The sequence below is a fragment of the Barbus barbus genome (genome assembly GCF_936440315.1).
Source record: "Barbus barbus genome assembly, chromosome: 40".
Lineage (NCBI taxonomy): Eukaryota > Metazoa > Chordata > Actinopteri > Cypriniformes > Cyprinidae > Barbus > Barbus barbus.
In genome coordinates this window covers 24,321,485-24,343,623 of record NC_136718.1, presented here as the reverse complement: position 1 = coordinate 24,343,623, position 22,139 = coordinate 24,321,485, and the positions used below count along the sequence as shown (strand labels likewise).

Below are 22,139 nucleotides of genomic sequence, written 5' to 3'. Positions count from 1 at the left end.
GTGTTTTCTCAATTTTAGGCACTTATGTCTTCAGGTAATTTTCACTAAAAAGTACCCCCCTCCCAAGTTTTGTTAAATGATGGACACATTTAACAACTCTTTTTTTATTGTGCCTTCATCATGTATTTTGTTACTGTATTTTGATTTGTACTGTATTTTGATATATATTTTAAAATGCCTTTTATATAATTTCTTTTTTATTCTAATTTCAGATCTTCATTCTTAAATTTGAAGAGAACAGCGAGTGCTCTTGAGATTTAAATATGTGACCTGCCAAGAAAACAAGTCAAAGGTAAATATCAACTTTAATATTAACAATTAAAATGTAACAAATTATATCACTTACGAACAATATATTTTTATTAATTAACTCTTCTAATCAAACTGAAAATGTAGTAAATTATGCTGAAAATGTCAAAATATTATTTTATTTAAAATGTATAAAAAAATATATTTTCCAAAACAGAATAAGATGAACATTTGGTAATTTGTGCAGAAAATGTCAAAATATTATTTAATTTTATTTGTAAAGCATGAAATGCTGGCTATACTGCTCTGGCAATAGCTTGCCATTTTATTTTATTATTAAAATGTCTAAAATTATCTTTTTCTTTTTTTATTATTGTCCAAAAAGCTCTTTTTCATCAAAGAATGAGTTGACATTTTGGTAAATTATGCTGAAAATGTCAAAATATGAATCAGTTTTATTTATAACAGATAAAATTATAGCTATGAAATAAGCCCTAACAAGAGTTTGTCATTTTATTTTATGACAAAAATGTCTGAAAAGATCATTCCCATCACACAATAAGCTGAAAATTTGATAAATTATACATCAATTATACAAAATATTATTTGATTTTATATAACATGCATAAAATGCTAACTATGAAATCAATAAACAAAGACTTTGCCATTTTATTTTAATAAGTATATGGTCTAAAAAGTTATTTCCCATCAAAGAATGTTATTAAACAAATACATAATTTAAGATGTGATGAAAATAGCATTGGAATGGGCTAATGTTCATGACTTTCACAAAAAATGGCACAATTCTCTTGTGATTCATGTATGTTCACTGTTGGACAAATGAAACCAGTGAGAGTGTGAAGAGTCTTTTAAGAGTGTATTTTTAGAAGGTCAGAAGGGCCCAAAGTTGAAGAAACACCCATATATTTTAGGCCCTATAGCTCTTTTTCATGATTTTAAACACGTGTTTTCCTTCACTAGTCGCTCATTGCTAGTTCGACTGTATGTTATGATTTCTGAGGTCATTTATTTATAGTTTTTCCCACACTCACACAGGCCGACTGCTGAACGCTCTCCAGAAGGTGCTTGGCAGGGATGAGGAAGTCGGTCAGACACTGGAGGGCGTCTCCGTGGTAACCACCCTCGATGACCTGGAAGAGCTGGCTGAGGACAGTAGAGGCCGTGACCTCAAACGGTGGATAGAGGGCGGACAGACAGCTCTGGATCGACGAGTCCAGCGACTCGGGATTCTGTAAGAACACACAAACAGTTGCAGTTCATGAAAATCATACAGAGTAAAATAAAAATATTATAATATTTATAGTATTTTAAAAGTTTATTTATTTAAAAAAATGTTTCAGACATTTACATTACTGTTTAAATGTTTGGGGTTGGTAACATTTTTAATGCTTTTGAAAAAGTCTCCTCTGCTCAGTAAGGCTGCATCTATTTGATGAAAAATACAATAAAAACAGTAATATTATGAAATATTATTACTATTTAGAATAACTGTTTTCTATGTGAGCATATTCAAATGTATTTTATTCATGTGATGAATGCTGAATTTATTTCAGCATCATTACTCCAGTCTTCAGTGTCCTTCAGAAATCATTCTAATATGCTGATTTGCTGCTCAAGAAACATTTCTGATTATTATCAATGTTGAAAACAGTTGTGCTGCTTCATATTTTTGTGGAAACTGTGATTCATTTGTGTCCCTGGACCACAAAACCAGTCATAAGGGTAATTTTTTTTAAAATTGTGATTTATACCTCTGAATAAATAAGCTTTACATTGATGTATGGTTTGTTATGATAGGACAATATTTGGCTGAGATACAACTATTTGAAAATCTGGAATCTGAGGGTGCAAAAAATCTAAATATTGAGAAAATCGCCTTTAAATTTGTTCAAATGAAGTTCTTAGCAATGCATATTACTAATCAAAAATAAAGTTTTCATATATTTACAGGAGGACATTTGCGACATATCTTCATGGAACCTGATCTTTACTTAATATCCTAATGATTTTTGGCATAAAAGAAAATTGCTAATTTTGACCCATACAATTTATATTTGGCTATTGCTACAAATATACTTAAGACTGCTTTTGTGTTCCAGGGTCACATTTTATTTTTCAAGATTCTTTGATGAATAGAAAGTTCTAAAGAACAGCATTTATTTGAAATCGAAATCCTTTTCACATTAAATGTCTTTACACAAATGCATCTCCTGCTAGATTCTGGTTTTTAAGGAAATATACATCCAGTTTTTAGTTAACAAAAGCTCAAACTTGCTCAGTTGATGGTTGTGAGTGCAGTAGACAGACAGACAGGTGTGGTCTGGTAGATTGTGAGACGGTCCAGGGGGAGTTTTCAGTTTCTCTGACCCTCAGGCTCAAATCCGACCCTTTAGTCTGTGGATCTGGATTTAGCCGCTGCTGTTTCAGCAGTGATGGACCGTAGGGTTAATGGACATTCCTACTGCCCAGTGGGCTTAAGTATACACACACATACACATACCATTTAAGGACAAGGTCCCAAGTGACAGGGGCCAAATTCCTCAAAACACACATCTCGCTCTCATTCAACCAGAAAAAAGTTTTTCAGAAAACATTATGTGCAAGAAACTAATTTAATGTCAAAATAAAATAAAAATGGTCTATTTTCTTACTATTATGAACGATTCATCAGCGCACGCTATTTTAAGACAATACACTATACAGACACTTTTTAATGCAATGGTCAAATTTTAGAAATTGGGTTATTTTACTTTCATAACATGTCTTCTTTTTAGTGAACCTCCGATTTAAATGTTTATTTTATTACACTTTATCTATTTGTGTCTGTAGATTTCAATTACGATTCATATCTTTAAAGAATATGAATTTTCTCCACTTCAGCAGCACTTACAAACACCAAATTTTGCAGTTTTATTCCTATCTATATTCTGAAGGATTTTACTGTGTGGTTTGTTCATATATCATTTGCACTGATTTATATAACATTTTATTCCTAAAATGTGGTGAAAATATATTTTTTCCTTTCTATGGTGATTTACGGAGTGACAAAAAAAGATATTCACAATCCCCTCTATAAAAACATCCAACTCTAATATGTTAACAAAATTAAGCAAGAATTGTGAATCTGGCTTAATCCAGTGTTCAGATTTATGTTCAGGAAATGGATGCAAATTAGTGCATTTTCATTAAGATAATGCCTCACTTGCATATTTAATGGTAAAATATGGTGATATCTATTAGTTAAAGTTTTGTTTAGTTTCGACTGCTTTTGAAGGACTCTTGGTAAGGCCAGATTCCAGTTTTAAACAGTTTTTTGATAATTTCGTACAAAAAATAGAAAAATCTTCCTGTAATGTACTTTTAATAAATACTAACATAAGATGTTTAAATCAGGCTGGGACCGTGTCTTGAAGTGTGTGATGTGAGAGTGGACACGTCTGTGATACTGGATCCCGTCCTGCCCGGGGTATTTCTGACTGATCTGCATTTATGTCGAGTGAGAAACCGACGCCACGTTTGAGGCTTGCTGAAATGCACTCGCAGAGACCTCCGAATCTCCTCTGACCTCAGTGGCCATCCATCATATCACATGACTGATGTATGTGTGTTTGTGTTGAGATGTATGACTGAACCCTAGTGTCCTGTTTCTCTCTCATATACGCAAATACGCTCAATATAAACAACAGTCTGTAGTCCATATCCAAATCCTGTCACAATAGTTTTTTTAAGCACAGCAGAATTAAATTAATTTTAAAACACATTTGAAACACTTTAGTTGCAGATTGAAGCAAGAACAGTTAGATTTGCATTTATATTGTACTTTTGCATGTGTAAAACAGTAATATGTATACACTACAATAAATGACTTTTTGAAGTGGTAAATAAAAGATTATTGAAGTACGTTTTACAAGAAAATGCAAGTATTTTCATTTTACAAAATGATACAACTAAATTTTACAACAATGTTTTTACGGCATTTTTACAAATTGTTCAATTCAATGTGCTACTTGCTGATTCTTTGTGAAATTTACTAGCAATAAGTGAAAATAGTTTCAAAGTAATTCCTAAACAAATTTTTTTCCAGTGTAAATGATTTTTGTTGTATTTGTAAGTAAAACAAACATTACTGGAGCAAGTTTTACAAGTAAATTATATTTCAAAAATTTGTGTTTATTTCAGTTACTTCCCAATTCTTTGTAATTTTTTTAATTTACTAGCAATTTTCTATGATAATTTTTTTTTAATTTGTGTTGATAAAATCGTAAGTTGTGTAAATTAACATTTGTTTTTAAACAACAGCAGAATAAAATTAGTTTTAAAACGCATTTGAAACCAAATTTCACGTGTAATTCAGTGTTTTAAATGTTGTGCCTCAGAAATTTCTAGTAAATTTCCCAAATAATTTAAAAGCAGATCCCACACCAAATGATATTCAGTGTAGTTTGTGTCTGTAAAATTATGAATCAGTTGAATAATTTGCATAGCCATTTTGCACCAATATTTTAAAACCTTGCAACAAATATTTACTTGTGTGTATTTTCTGCAATGAAAATATTTCTGGTGCAGAACATCTTAAACACCTGTAGAGGGCAGTAGCTGGAAAAGGTCAACAGATGTCACGGCCTAGCTAGCTAGCAAAGTGGCACTGGCTAAACAATCATGATCACGACCTGAAGCATTCAGGTCAGATGTGTAGCTTTATCATTTTGAAGATGCTGTTGTGTTGAAGTTCTGTATTCTATATTGAAGTTAACATTAATGTGTTTCCCTATTAGTTATTAATTTCCTTATTCTTTTATTAAAGTTAATAATACTAGTGGTGTTTGGTGGTCAAGCATCACTCTTTCTACTGCTCATATTTGAAGGGTTACTCCACCCCAAAATGAAAATTTTGTCATTAATCACTTACGCCCGTGTCGTTCCAAACCCGTAAAAGCTTCGTTCGTCTTCGGAACACAATTTAAGATATTTTGGATGAAAACCGGGAGGCTTGTGACTGTCCCATTGACTGCCAAGTAATTAACACTGTCGAGGCCCAGAAAAGATTTTACGGAGCTTTTACGGGTTTGGAACGACACGGGCGTAAATGTTTAATGACAAAATTTTCATTTTGGGGTGGAGTAACCCTTTTAGGTCAATGATTTGTTTGTTAACACTGAATACTGAACTTTAGTGTCTTAACTCACATATTTGTGATTGTGATATGGCAAATTATGATTTTTTTAATCATCCACTGAGTAATTTGTGGGCTCTTTTGACTTGAAGCACCCTAGCTTGATGTTAATTGAATTATGAATAATGATGTGTCGCAATATGTATCATATAGTGAATTACTATGCAGTATTCAGCCATAAATATATGTATGCAAAATATATATGCTAAATAATTCAGCTCATTTTTTAATTTAAACTCTATATAAATAATTTTCCCATAGAAACAGTTCAAACAAAAACAACTGCAAAGATTTGTTTTTATTGAAAATATCTCTCAATACATTACTGTATAATTTAAACATAATTTAACTGAAATTGTATTAAAATAATTAATCATTTTAATTATTGTTTATTTTAATTAAAGCAATTTTAAGTGTGCTACATTTATTGTTTTACAAATAACTTTCTGTAAAAGTGTCCAAATTGCAAGTAATTTTACTTTTTGAAAATATCTCTCAATACATAATTGTTTAATTGTATAACTTAAAAATAATTTTATTAAAATAATATATGACATTAAATCATTTTTAAAAATATGTTTTATTTTTAATTACTAAAATATTAATTTAAATATTTTTTTTTCCATTCAATTTTTGTAAAAACATCCTTCACATTGTGAGTAATTTTGTCTCTACTTTCCTTTGAAGTAAATGTCATTTCTTTCATGATCTAAAGACACACAGATCAGTCAAGGATTCTGTGTGTAAACACATTTCTGTGACTTGTTCTCAATTTAATAAACATTTTAGAGCGCAACTAAACAGTAATTTAGTAGCAGGAACTTGTTCCTTTATCACGTGTCAGAGCAAATGATTGCATGCTACTTTATCAAGGACAGTCATGCAACAAAGAACATGCATGCATCTGATGCATTAGGATCGGGACGCTCGACTTTCCTCCGAGGAATGTCATCATGTGTTATGATTCACTGTCCATTTACAGACACACAGCTCCTTCTCGTTTCCTTCAAAAAGTTTCATACATGTAATAAAGTGATTCTATAAAATTCAAATGGTGTAAAATAGTTTTACAAAACAAAACAGCACTATAAGATATATTTGCATTGTTATAACATGGTTCATGACATTAAAAGCACAGGTGCAGAAGGTCTGAAAACAGAACAGCGAGTTACCGTACCATTCTGACCAGAAGACAGCGCTTCTCCACTTAAAGCTCCATGTCACTTTCTCTGAAGTCCCTTCTGAAGCAAGTAAGTGATTTATGTAGTGAAGCTGATCTATGAGAAATAAATCCATCCATTCTGTCCGAGTCCAAACCAAACACTGAAGGACTCCTGTGTGTGTGTGTGTGTGTGTGTGTGTGTGTCTTTCTGTGAAAGTGGGCTGACCACAGTACAGAGAAAAAGAGAGACTCCCTGTCATTAGAAATTTCCTTGTGCTTATAAAAGTAACGTAATGCTGTTATGAATTGATGGATACACCAGATTCTAATACCATCAAATTTCTCTTCAAAGAAAATGTCTAAAAAACATGGTATATCATTGTCACATCTTCTCTCATTTCTTCTCTCATCTTCTGAGCTTTATTTATTTGAAGTCAACATGAAATGATGCATTTATTTTTCATAATTTGATTGTATTTCACTGAAAAATGAACATTTAGTGCATAAATTAACATATATATATATATATCAACCATGCAAGTAGCAAAACCTGTTTCACATTATTCAGCTTTGATGAAAGATAAAAAAAAAAATGCTTAAGGTTTATTTTGATTTCATGTTGAATATGTTATCATTAATTCAAAAATAAGTGATTAATATTCATATTTACCATGAATATGTCTCCGATTGTATGAGCTGTTATTTTCTGTACTTTCACTACTACTTTTTGAATCCACTTTCAAATTTGAAGCATAAAAATTCAAACATAAAGGGATTTTAAGTTTAAGTTCTGTGGAGAACTTTTGATTCTTTAGTAATTTTGGAATAAAACGCTGTATTGTTTAAAATAACCTAAAAAAAAACAATATGCTGATCTGATATGAAATATCAATAATTATGATAAAACCTTTAGAAGTTAATTGAGCATCAAAATCAGCATATCAGAATGATTTCTGAAGATCATGTGACACTGAAGACTGGAGTAATGATGCTGGAAATACAGTTTTGATCACAGGAATAAATTACATTTTGCAATGTATTACAATAGAAAATAGTTATTTTGAATGTAATCATATTTTACAATATTACTATTTTTACTGTATTTGTGATCAAATAAATACTTATGCATTCAGAATGTCCAAAACTGTGTGAATATGAGACTTAGAGCCTCATAAACTCTCCAGGAAGCAGACAAACAGTTAACAAGTGCGAACCGACAAATGTCCTTCACAACCCCTCATAACAGCTGACCACAGTCACAGACGTGAACATAAACGCAACCCCATGAGATGAGCGGAGAGTCACATTCCCCGGAGAGAACCAGACCTACAGCGTTACGTAACTCACAATTTACTCATGCAGTGGAAACAGAAAAATTTGCTTGGTAAATGCTGATACAGCGACAATCAATCAATCAAAAAAGACACAATTTGTCATTTAACAAACAAAAGTCTGCTTTATAAACCACATGCACAAATGCAAATGTCAGTCGGATAGAGAGAGAGGGAAACATAGAAGCGTTCAGCTCGTAATTTCTCTACATGCTGAGTGAGAAATTGCTGTTCCCTAGAGATCCATTAGATAAATAACAGTTAAAGATAGCAGTCATTAAACCAACCCGACCTTCCATGAGAAAGATGTGTGCGTGTGTGTGTGTGTGTGTGTTTAACTGAACACTGATCACAGGCAGGAAACTATAGGGTCTGGACATTAAACCGTGTGCTTTTTAAAGGTTCACCCAAAAATGAAAATTTACTCTCAGGCCATCCAAGATGTAGATGAGTTTGTTTATTTATGGGTAGAGATTAGGAGAAATGTAACATTCCATCACTCGCTCACCAATGGATCCTCTGCAGTGAATGGGTGCCGTCAGAATGAGAGTCCAAACAGCTGATAAAAACATCAAGCTTTTAGCTTCTCAAGATGTTAACTGATGGACTGGAGTGGTGTGGATTATTGTGATGTTTTTATCAGCTGTTTGGACTCTCATTCTGACGGCACCCATTCACTGCAGAGCATCCATTGGTGAGCGAGTGATGAAATGCTACATTTCTCCAAATCTGATGAAGAAACAAATTCATCAACATCTTGGAAGCACTGAGGGCAAATGTTTAGATATTTTTTATTTTTGTTTAAATTTTAAACAAAAGTGTACTTATAGCAAGCATCAGTTTTCACAGCTGTTATGTAAGATCAAGTTTGTTGTCTAAAAAGGTTTTGTCCAACTTATTAAAAGAGCATAAGTTTAGAAAACTGTGGTTGGCAAGCCATTTTAAAATCATTTTTACTAATCTAGTAATTTTATGCAACATGCAGTGAATATTATAAATCATTAACACGATCATTTTGTAATAATTTTTATATCAGTAAGTGTATGTGAATTAATACAGTTTTTGCAATAATCATGCTTTTCCTTCTGTGCTTTCTTTATTATTGACAACAAGAGTTTTTTTTAAAGACTTTTATGGCTTTTGCAAAAAAGCAGCGTTACTGAATGATTTTGATGCTTTCGTGTTGTCGACAGCAGAGGAAATCAGCCCTGTTCAGCTTACAGCAGCAGCACATTTAGAGCTGATCACTGGTCCCACGCGCATCTAAACAGTCACGACCTTACACAGAAAACAATGACTGATGCGCCTCCTCTCTCTCTACAGCACGGACTCCTCAGGGGATACAGAAAATGCCACAGCGCATCTCAGGAAGCCGATCCGCGGGTCAGAGCGAGCTGTGCGGCCCGGGGCGGGTTTGTCAGCGCTGCCGTGACTGTCCTTGGCCCCGTGACAAATTCTCATTATGTAAGAATGTAAACTGAAGTGAATTGACAACAGCGCTAAAGTTAGTCCCGCTGTAACTGGGGAGTGAGGAAGAGCGAGAAACTCAGTCGTTACTACGATGAAGTTCAGTTTATTCACATTTGACAGTGATTACGCAATGGGTTTGAATTATAGACATTTTTAAATTAATTGAAAAACTTTTTTGTACTATAACATTCACTGTGCAAACTGAAGTGTAACAATGGGCCATTCACACTGCAAAGAATGATTTTCTTCCTCGGTGTTTTCCAGTACAAATGTCTAAACAGTCTTAAATCATGATACATTTACTTGAGAAGCAGAATTACTTAAGATATTAGGTCTTGTTTTCTGAAAAATGTATCAAAATAAAGTGACTTAAATCAAGAAAAAAAAAAGTCAGCAAGTGAGCTCAGAAAACATATTCAATTTAAGAAGAATTTTTCTAAATGTCTATATAATGTTTTATTCATTTTATTTGTTTTCGTTAATTTAGTACATAATAGACTAAATGAAAATGAGAAATGTTGCATTGGCAGTAGATGAAATGACAAGAAGAAATGAAATAAAATATTTTATTTTAGTTCAGTTAAAGTTCTTCATTTCAAGTAAAGAAAGTTTCTTTTTTTTTAAATGGTTTTAGTTTTGGTTAACCCTGAAAAGAAGCATTGTAAGTTTTTATAAATGTGTATAAATGCATTTGAAACAAAAATAAAAAGCAACAATATTGTCAAATTTGAAGGGGTATTGGAATGAAAAAAGGATTATAATTTTCCTGTTGTGCTTGTTTCTCAAATACAACTATCTTGAATATCATGCACAAGTCATATGGATGAATTTTATTGGTAAGTTTAGGTAGTTTGGTTAGTTAAAGCTCTGTTTTCTATCCACTTTTATTGAATGAATAAGACAAGCTTGAACATTCTGCTAAATATCTTCTTTTGTGTTTCACGGAAAAAGAAAAATCAAAGGTTTTTAATGATATAAGGGTGAGTCAGTAATGGCAGTTTTCATCTTTTGGATAAACTAACTCCCAAATCCTAATCATTGTTGGTGTTTGTGAAGCTGGGTCATTCAGATGTTTGTGATCTGATGCAGCAGGTGCAGAGTAACGCTAATCACAAGTATAATCACAGATCCCACTGTAATTCCTGACTGTTGATGAGTGCACGGATCTGAACTCATAATCCTCAGGGATGGTAATATTACAGGCAGTAATGCGACACACGGTGGGAATGTTACAGTTACGCATCTGCCTCCTGCCGCCCTGACATTCATTTGAGAGACACGTGCTATTTTCACTCGGTACTCGTCTATCAGAGATTACTTGAGCTGGTTAGCATGGCCGCTTTTCACGCAATGAGATACTTTACAACATCCGCATGTGTTTGTGTTGCACTCTGGGCTTCGGTTGTTTTTTCTGAGATCAAAACTCAACTCAAAATAAATGTCTTTTTACAATATAATCTCATAGAAAACAGTTCCATGCAGTGTTTAGCAACACAACATTCAGAAAAATTGCCACTTTTTCAAATCATTAGTGTGAATTTGAATTAGCCCCAACCCACAGGAAGTTGAACTGGAACTGAATTTGGAATGACAAAGAAACCTTTGATAAATCTTTGTCAAACCAACATTCAAACGTTTTTCTAGTCCACATCTTATCAGTTTCTTTGAGGGAAATTACAAAAGAATGAAAACAGTTTCATTACTGTCCTGTATGATGGCATCAGTTGTTTTGCCATTCATAATTTGCCTCTACACTCAAATTCTGCAGTCTTTGAACATGAGACTTGAGACGTTATCTTGTTCATGTTCACCTCTCATTCTTGTCTTGACATTAATGTCACGTGTCAATCCCACGATCCTCTCTGCTGGTCCCTGTGACCGCAGACGGCTCTACAGCTGCAAACACGACAACAAACAGCTGAGCCGCAGACATAAAGACAAGAACAGCTGAACTACTGCTCTCTGATGGACAGATCACATTGTTTTCTCTATAGGGAAACTGATATATACTGTAAAAAGTCGGATTGGTGGATCTCTGTTTGGTAGATCGTGGCAAACAATCATGATGAACGAGCTATGTACTCCAATAAAGCACTGTGAGTCGAGTTAGTCTCCAAATATATTATTCAACACAATTTACTTCAAATCAAGTTTGTTTTGTAATTTTGTGATTTGTTTTAGAACTAGTTAGTTTGGTTTATGGCTAAAAACATTACTGCAGATTTTTAATGAAATCCCTATAAATATGCTATAAATATGTAGCTGAAAACGCTCTTTTGCGCTTCATAGAGTTTGAGGTTAATGTGCTGCTAATCTAATAACATGATACTTAAATAAGCATAGATATATAGATATTAAATGCATAGAAATACAAATTGCATTAAGTACTCCATATTTAATCTTTCTGAGCTTGACGCTGCCGATCTTTTTAAAAAGCCTTCATGTTATGGGCTTATGATATTCACTGATTAGTGTAAAACGTTACACTACACCAGGGGTCACCACACTCGGTCCTGGAGGGCCGGTGTCCTGCAGAATTTAGCTCCGACCCTAATCAAACACACATGAAGCAGCTAATCAAGGTCTTGCTTGGTATACTTGAAACTTCAGAGCAGGTGTGTTGATACAAGTTGGAGCTAAACTCTGCAGGACACCGGCCCTCCAGGACCGAGTGTGGTGACCCCTGCACTACACCATCTGAACAGACCATATAGTGTAGATTTTTGTTAAAGGAATTAATGTAGAAAACATTTTGTAGGCTAATCTTAATCTGAAGAGACATTAAGCAACAGAGCAGCAGACATTCACCCTCCAGCAAACACCTACAAATATGGATGTTGTGTTCCGTCGAGTCCGTGTGACCTAATACATTTCATAATTCATCTTTTTTCACTTACTAATAGATCTTTTCCTGACCTTTTGACCCTTTGACCTTGAACTTTAAACTAGCAGAATCATGTGGAATAATGTATAAATATATAAAAAAAGATAGGTTCACCATCTGATCATCTGCCGTCAAAACACAGAAGCATCAACGGTCAGCTGTGATCGTTCTCACATCACGATAAACTTTCATTTTATCCTGTTATATAATGAAGCCTCAGTATCATTTATTTTACAGAACATCTAACTGGCTCGAGGGGAACATTTGATTTCCTTCTCATCTTGTCTTGCTTTTTTCTTTTAGATGATACACTATGCTGTCGTTTGGTTTGGTGTTATGTTGTTTTCCGTTTCCTCTCCTTATATAATTTTTTAGTTACGTTGTAAAGTCATTATAAAGGATGTTTATCTAAATCAAGCAGTTTGGTTTCTTGACAAAGCATTGCATGTACCATGAATAATCAGTTTACAAGTAAATCAATATTTGTGCCTAAATGTTGCTGGTGTTTTTGTGCCTCTACACTTCTTCATTCCAGCACAGGACCCTCTTATTATCAAGAAACATTTTGGCTGTGAATGTGATGAACTGGCCTCCTGATCAAGCTGTTTGCTCAGTAAGACTTTTTATGTTTAAATCTTACTAACCCTAAACTTTCAAATAGTAGTGTACTGTATGTGTTTCTTTGGAGATACCTTAGGTTCTTCAGATCAGTATTGCACTTGGTTTCTAGGGTCAAGCACTAGTACATCAATGCTTTTCTAGAGAACTAAAAAGTTATATTTTCACCTTAAGCATTTGCCATCATGCTGTAAAGCTCCTGTTTTGGTTTTTATTAGAGTCTTTACATTTTTTGGCGTATGCTGCTTGTATTTGCTAGCTGCCTCTTTGTTTTTTACGAGTCACACAAACCGGCAGCTGAGAGATGTTGCTGACGTGAAATGGGTAAAAGAAGCAAACGGCTCACAAGAGCAATCAATCGTCATTATCCGGACAGAAGCGCTCTCTCTCTGGGAAAGCAGATGAGGCTCTGAAGACACATTAGTGTGTAATGTACCTTCACTGTGTCATAAACAAACAAGCCTCTTCAGACAAACACACAAGGCATTTTCTTGTTTTACTGACTACAGCAAACCATCGTAATGAAGCTTTAAACCCTCTTTCCAGAATCACTGGAGTGTTTGAGTGCTTTAACCCTGTAGAGTCCGACATATGAAATAATAGTCCGGAAAATCTCTCCTTCTTTTCATGGAACTGTGCATTGATACTTTAGACATTTAATATAAATATAAAAAGTTTGCATGTGTTTTTTGAGTATCATATTTGATACATCAGGCTTTTATGGCACATAATATTACATACAATAATATCTTAGTAAGATCAAAGATCAAAACATATAATGCAATTCAATACAATACAATGATAATTGAAGGAAGAACAAATAAATGCTCCTTAATATTTCATACATTTCAAAACATCATCAAATATCTATAACAATATAAAAGTTATTATATTTCCTTTATAAACATTTCCCACTAAGGATCTCTAGTGGAGCCAAAATGTATTGTTTGAAAAGGGTTATTTGAGTCAATAATCAACACTCCCTCCAGTAAAAAGTCCATCTCCTGTTGTTTTCTCACATCAAAATTCACCAACATATATGGTTTTATCTCTTCTTGACTGTTTTGGCTTTTAAACAGTGTTTGATCTGTGCAGATTTCTCTCCTGATTCAGACCAGATGACTTTTCACTGGAGAAAGAATTATTATGGATAGAGGACTTACATTTATTTTTAAGTTAAAAACACTTTAATGATACAAACACACAGCTTTTCTCTTCAGAAGTCGTTAACTGATGGACTGGAGTGGTGTGGATTATTGTGATGTTTTTATCAGCTGTTTGGACTCTCATTCTGACGGCACCCATTCACTTGATTTGTAATTTTTGGGTAAGCTATTCCTAAATCATCTGTATGACATCAGCTTGTAATTTTTTGTGCATTCAACAACTTTTTGCATTGCATCATTTACATTTTCAGAATTGCATGGTGCAAAATATAATAGTTTATATTGAAAAGGAGATATTATTCTTTATATTATAAGATGTCATATTATATAGCAAAATATCAATGTTTTGTTAACAGAAATTGTAACCATTTATGTTTTAATATCACTCTCTGAATAATTGTCTTTCAGGAACCTTTTCAGGATGTCACAGGTTTTTTTGTGGCAGCACACAGTTCTGCCTCAAAAATGAAACTAGTGTAAACACGCTCAGCAGATCTTTAAAGAGCAGGTATAAACCTTCATACCATACGCCATAAGCCAGTACTACAACAGGTGAAGCATGCAAGCAATAAAAGCCCAGTAAATAGTGCTCCAGATCCAGTAGTGAGTGAGAAACGCACCGAGTTGAAGTTCAGCTGATGTTTCTCAGCACCTGTGCTGCTCATGTCACAGCGCCGCTATTTTTGACCCTTCACTCCAGGACGCTTTTACTCCTCCTGTCAGTACCTCCTAGAGCTCAAAATCACTGGCGCAAACATTTGTGTGCCAAATATCATTTGTGAGATAGCATCACAGTTTAATTGACTTTTTATCTGTCACTCAGTTGGCAAACAGTGATGTGACTGCCAGACTGTTAGAAAGTGAAAATGACCTAAAGCATGTGAGAAAACATCAACATGCAGACGAAGACTAGTAAATACCAGTAAACATGTTTTGGATTTTTCAACAACAGCTTTGTTTACATTCATATAAACTGCAACAATATTTTCTGTCATTTACACAACTCGGTTTTGAGTTTCAATTGAATCAGTAAGTAAATGAAAGGCTGAAGAACTGAATAAACATTGCGTTGTATATTGGCACCAATATGATTGAAAACTTTAAGGTTTTCAGTTAAATGGGTTAGTTTGTGTTTCTTGAGCACATTTCACTAAAACAAACAACAGTGCAAGATGCTTAAGAAATGATTAGTTCATGCACATACACAGAGTTTGAATGATTGGAATCTTTTGATATTTGGAGTTTAATGTGCATAAATCTTGTGAAACTTTTGCGACGTATTTCTCAAAGTTCAAGTCAATTCAAGTTACTTTAACGCGTTTGTAGGATTCCAAACTCTTCTACGCGCTAATAATTTTCCGATTTATCCACAGGCTTTAACATCAAAAGTTCTAGAACATTTTAAGAGACCGTCATAAATGAAATGTAATAAACACTTGAATAATTTTAGCTTGTGCTTACCGGAATCGCGCGCCGGAGACTCCAGGCTCCCTCTGCGTGTGTTAATCTCGAGTGGAGTGAGACGGTCGGTCAGGTCAGTCAGAGGTGTAAGAATGTGAAAGCGAAGCTCGTGACTCTGAAGTGCTCATCAATAATGATGTGGCTGACAGCAGCTGCTGTTCGGCTCCGGGTCTGTGCCAATCACCGCGGTGCCGAGGCGTCTCCAAACCCGCCCGAGCGCCACCGGGTCACCAGCAGCTCCAGCGGCGTCCTAAAATAACTCCTGCGGGAATCCTGCTGTGCTCTACGGGACAACATCGCGAGCGGCTTCACAAAACACAGGAGGAGTAGCGACCCCGGGCTCTTCAGTAAAACATTACCTCAGTGATCCTGTTATCATCGATAAATACCGTCTATAAACAATAGAAGTTTTAAAATATATAAACATTTCTAATATTACATTAGTATGGTTTATACTACAATTATTGAATGAATTATGTATACACACAATATTAATATTCTAAATATTGAGGCTAGATATTTACAAATAAATGACAAGGATTCGATACTTTTATAAAAAATATATTAAAGGCTGATTATTATCACTGATAATTTACTAGAATTAGGATATATTAATATTATCATTATGTATTTTAATGTATTTTTTATATTAATATCATCATAGTATGTATTAGTTTAATATTGAACTCATTATATAATTATATTTATGAATTAATATAATAAATACAATAAATCCACTAATTTACAGAATAACTGTAATAAATTATAAATATAGATATTAGCTTATAAATTACAGGTATTTCATACTTTTATTAAAAAATGTATAGGCTAATTATTATAATTATTATTTACTAGAATTAGGCTGTATTAATATTATAGTATATATTAAATATAGCATTAATGTAGTTTAAAGTACAATTATTGAATGTATTAATAACTCTTGCATGATTAATAATTATATTTATAAATTGTAATATATACAATAAATGCATTATAATTGACCATTTTAATTTCAAATAATAAATCAAATATATTTGCAAACAAATTAAGAGTTTAATACTTTCATGAACAAAATAATCCATGTGTAGGCTAAGTATCATTATTTATTAGAATTACAATAGTGTATATGTATTATATAATAATTACAAATATTTATAATTAATATAATAATATGCCGTTTAAATAAGTAACATATTTTCAATGAGTTATTAATAATTTTAAATAATTATTGATATATGCAACTAAATTCCAAGTATGTAATACTTTTATAAAGCAAAATCATTTGATGTTTTAGACCAATTATTATCATTATGATTATTTACTAGATTTAGGCTTTCAGTATTTAGCATGCTGAAAATGTTTGCAGAATTCATTTCTCATATTCAGCTTACCATCCAGAGCATTATATTTTACCGTATAAAAAATGGACACCATGCAGGAAGTTATATGCACAAATCCAGCCCTATTTCCCCTAGTTTATTTGTAGGCCAGTTTTGTCCCACATATAAACTGAATTCCTAATGAGTGACATACAGTATATCCCAGATGACTGCTCTGGATTCAGCAGCACTAGAACATCTCTCTCATATGTCTGTTTTGTTTGTGTATAATGTAATTAAGACTAACAAGCTCTTCCGTCATGCCTTATAATGAAAACAGCTCATGGATAATTCAAGCGCTTCTCGTGGGAAAATGCAGAGCAAAGCGGGCTATTTAGATCATGTTTACATCACAAATGGATTCTTCTCTTTTATTTATTTGATTATTATAAGTCTCCCAGCTATAAGTACATGGTTCATCCCAGTGTTATTTTAGTATCCTTGAGATACTATTATAGTTATTTATTACTATTTAGAATTTTGCCATTTTAATTTTTTTTATTATTATTTAAACTAGACATTGTTAATTTTACTGATTTAAGTTACCTTTAAATAAAAATTAGAAATGGGAGCTAGATGGGGAAAAACAAGTTTAGGGTTTTTAAAACATTTTATTTTTTTTTCAGTTAACTTTTATTTTATTTCATGTAACATTAACAAAATTAAAATGAGAATTTGTACAATTATTAATACATTTAGTTCAGTTCTCAACGGTTTTCTCCATCATCTGTGATATTCAATATTCCAGTAGGTGGCGCTGTGAAGTCACACATTAGATGTGACTCCAGTGTAATTAATATTCATAAGCGTCTATCAAGGTGTCAGTGCTGTGATTGGTCAGTGTTCTCTCCCAGTGAAGCTGTTCATTAAATACATCTTCCTTCTTTCATTTATATATTCATGATCTTTGCATGGTACTATTCACATGTATTTTCAATTTCAGTTCAGTTTTTCCCCTCACAGTAAATTTACTATCATTTAAAACCATAACCAGACTATTATAATATCAACAGAAGGTTTTCAACAGAGATTGAATGTAAAAGACAGAATAGTCACTTGTACCATATCGCATCAGCCTTCGTAGTCATATAAACAATCTTGTGTGTGTATATTATTAAATGTGTTTTAAATATGATTATATTTATATAATTTCTACTATAATTATTGAATTAATTAACAATTATAAATATTTATAAATTAATATAAAATATGCAATAAATGTACTATATTCAATCTTTAAATAAATCAGTAATAATTGCAAATACATTTTTGCATGAATAAATAATTATAAATATTATATAAATATTTATAAATGAATGTGATATACAATAAATGCACAAATTGTAAATGACAAAACTGTAATTTACAAAATCGTATAAACAATATATTTATAATAATATTATGAATCATTTGCAAATAAATTACAAGTAGTTAATACTTTTATAAACAATAATGATTATGGATGGGCTAATTATTTATTATAATTAGGCTATATTAATATTATAATAGTATACTGTAGATATATTTTAACTTATTAATATAGTTTAATATATAATTCTTGAATTAATAATGATTTATAAAGTAATATAAACAATTAATTCACTATAAGTTCACCAAATATTTGAATACATTATTCATAATTTTAAATAAGTTATAGATATTTGCAAATAAATTATTTAATACTGTACTTTTTTAAGAAACAAAATAATTGTGTTATGTATGGGCTAATTATCATTATGATTATTTGCCAGAATTTCTATAATGAAATTTCTCAAATTTCTGTATTTATAAAATAGTAATAATAATAATAAAATATATTAACTATAAAAGACAGAACAGTCTTTAGTAGCTGCTCAGTTTCAGTAGGTTTTACGATCACACAATAACGTCCAGTTTAATTCTCTGTATATTCACAAAACCTCACAAGACAAGCGGTCATAAATCGTCCCGGTGTAACGACAACACGTCTCGCTTTTACTGCATCCAGTCCTGAAATATAGATCCGTCCGGCCTGTGAAGGGAATGCTCAGATGGAGTTTGCTTCATCTTTATCAGTGTTTTAATCTATCAGCTGGTGTTCTGGTTCCTGAAGCTCAGAGGACTATGAATCACTGTGAAACCCTCCACATGATCAGATGCAGCTCATTTAACATCACAGCTGATAAGACACAGCAGGCATCTGGTTGAAACAATTGTAATCATATATTTAGAGCCAATCTGGGACTAAGAATAGTTCAGGGGGTTACTGAATCATTTTGTATTTATTTATCGAAACAATAATAACACATGCAGGTATTTATGTAGCCAGCTTGACTGAGACAATAATGCATGTGTGCTATATTAATGTAAAATGGGACTGTGCACATGCAACATGTAGAAAAAGCAGTACTCTAGTATTGAACTATCCAACTAAATATTCCCCTATTATTAAGAACAATATTTCAATATTTGAAGGCCCCACAAGATATTATGCTATAATGACAAAGCTTCATACTTTTTTTTTTAACAGAAACTAATAGTAGCATTACAGTAAAAAAAAAAAAAAAAAAATATATATATATAGTATATATACAGTGTGTGTATATATATATATATATATATATATATATATATATGCTTATACTTTATTTTAAGGTGTCCCTGTTATAGTGTAATTATACATTTAAGTACTGAGTGATATTAATTAACTACATGTACTTACTATATGGTTAGAGTTAGGATTAGGGTTTGGTTTAGGGTTACTGCATGTAATTATGCATAATTCATTGTTATTATAATAGTAAGTTTATGTAACATGTAACAAGGACACCTTAAATTAAAGTGTTACCTTTTTATTTTTTGTTTGTAATTACAGGGTTTTTTGTTAATAGTTTTTCACTGACAAATAGCATTTTTTTCTTGATAAAATATTACACACACACATACATACAGGATACATATATATATATATATATATATATATATATATATACATATATTAAATTCATTATAAAAATTTGTATTACTTATTATTTTAATTTAAATTATTTTTTTCTAGAAATTATACTTTTAAAATTAATATAATAAATTAAATTGAATATGTATGTACTTTATAGTCCAAAAAGTTCATTCAGGAAAAACATGATAGTATGGTTGGCAGCAATACAATAATACAAGGCTAGAGCTGTTATGTAAACAGGTCGCGTGCTGTGTTCGTCCAATCATCAGAGCTTTTTTAATCTTTCACATGTATGTATGTATGTACTGAATGTATATCATGTAAACAGTCCCATAGAAGTGTTCTGAGGCCCCCTAGTGGCTCCAGGCCCCCGGTTGAGAGATTAAGACTAAAAAACAGTCTGAAAACTCTACTTGGATTGAAGGAGTGACCCACATGTCATATTTAGGGTGATCTCTATATCTGCCAGTTTGAACAGTAAATCTAACAATAAATCTGGCTTACTTTCTTAAAGCATGCAGGGGAACAAACATAGTGCCACATTACAATTAGCTAGCAGGACGTTCATATTGGGTTCAAAATATCCTCTGAAATTCTACCCATAAATCCCCGCTAATCCACACAAAAGCCTCCACGGACTCGATGGGAAAAGTGGCAAGCTGTTCTACTTCAGACCTGGATATCATCCACCTTGTTAGACTTTAGACAAACACGCGCATTTGTGACCCTCCGACAGAGCGCTTTCCCAGCAGCCCTTGAGGTGGAGCTGCTGAAAGGTGAAACTGCCTGCAATGTATTTTTCACCGTGTTTGTGTGATCAGATTGTATTTAGCACAATGTGGAGAGTTCCTGCCAACTCTCTGATGCCCATCTGTGTGTGTGTATGTGATCTGAAGCCTGGATTACGTTACTGATGGAGTGCATGCGTGCCGGTCCTGGCACACGCCTCATGCGTCCCTGTGAGCCAAGTCCGCTGGGAAGCTGTTCTAGTTCTGGTATGTGGGAATGGGTCCGGTTGCGCTTCATGCTGGGATATTAATGTAATTGATTTTTGTGGAAGAGGTTGTCATGTAAACTATCCAGTGAAACACATGTAAGTGCACTGCACTTAAACCCGGGTTATTATCATTCTATACCCCACTTAGAATAAGAACGTTTCACACTTATAAATTAGAAAGCACAGATTTTTAGCCAGCTTTTTGTTGCATGAATCTCACATTATGGTGTTTAAAGGTGCTCTGTGTGTATACATATATATATTTTTTTACTCTACAAAAGCATAAAAATACCATATTATGTTTACAGATATTTAGAAAATGCTAAGTTCACATACTTGTTTCTCTGAAAAACAATGCTACAGCCAGGCCAGTTGTTCTATTTTTGAAATGTGTGTTTCGTGTCGGAATGTCTGTTTTCTTTTGATGTGATTCCACACTGGATAGTTTGCAAAATCTGCAATGAAATGCCATTATTACAACTTTAACTGAGGGTGCTATTGATTTCGTTTGAGGGTGCTTAGTAGAACCGAGCCTGCATGTAAGTCAGCTAACGAACTGGCTCATTGATCGCAGATTCTACCTGACCTAAAAACTCTCAGCATCCATCTAAAAAGCTTTTATGGCCAGGGACATATTAAAACACTGATAAATCAACTCAGCTTACAGTCAGGGTGGCCAGGTCTGTGAAACAAAACCAGCCCAAATGCATTAAAAACTAGCCCAATCACTTTTCTTCCACCGTTTGTCCCTCCATCAGGGGTCTTCTCCATCAAAAACTCATTCTGTGATCACTTTAACCTGAGAAAAAAAGGTAACAGTATAAAAGTAGCCCAATTCCACAGTTAAACTGCACACTTGGCAACCCTGCTTACAGTGTAAGGCTCATTGCACTCCATTGTCAGTTATGCTCCTTCCTGATGCGTGCCCTCAATCTGGCAACTGGCATGAGCAGTACCCATTTCAACCACTAGATACTGCACCTTTAACTTCTGCAGTGTATATTATGGCTAGATACTTAGCAATCGACAGCCAATCAAATGCCTCAAATGCGTTTGAGGGGGAAAAATGTAAAATGGTGGCGAAAACACATGAATTGGAGTGAGAACTTCTTACCAAGTGTTGTCAAAAGTACCGACTTCGGTACCAGTCAGTACAAAAATTTTCAAAACGTCCATTTCCCTCTAACATTTGAGCGCTGTCGATCCAATTCTTAAACATCTCTGATTGACCAATGTGTTCACACGCTTGACAGATACGACTGTAATTGGCCACTATGATAATGGCTTCAC

General features: G+C 33.2%; 1 protein-coding gene across 1 annotated transcript in view; it reads right to left on the bottom strand.

The window, feature by feature from the left end:
- The window catches only part of quoa (quattro a), a gene marked incomplete at its 5' end in the record, with an annotated part of 40,102 nt that extends 19,224 nt beyond the window's left edge, over nt 1-20,878 (bottom strand). Inside the window, 2 exons of the mRNA XM_079400411.1 lie at nt 1,302-1,499; nt 20,759-20,878. Coding sequence (XP_079256537.1) covers nt 1,302-1,499; nt 20,759-20,878 — 318 coding nt within the window. The remainder of the gene's footprint in view (nt 1-1,301; nt 1,500-20,758) is intronic.
- Nucleotides 20,879-22,139: the final 1,261 nt, after the last annotated feature.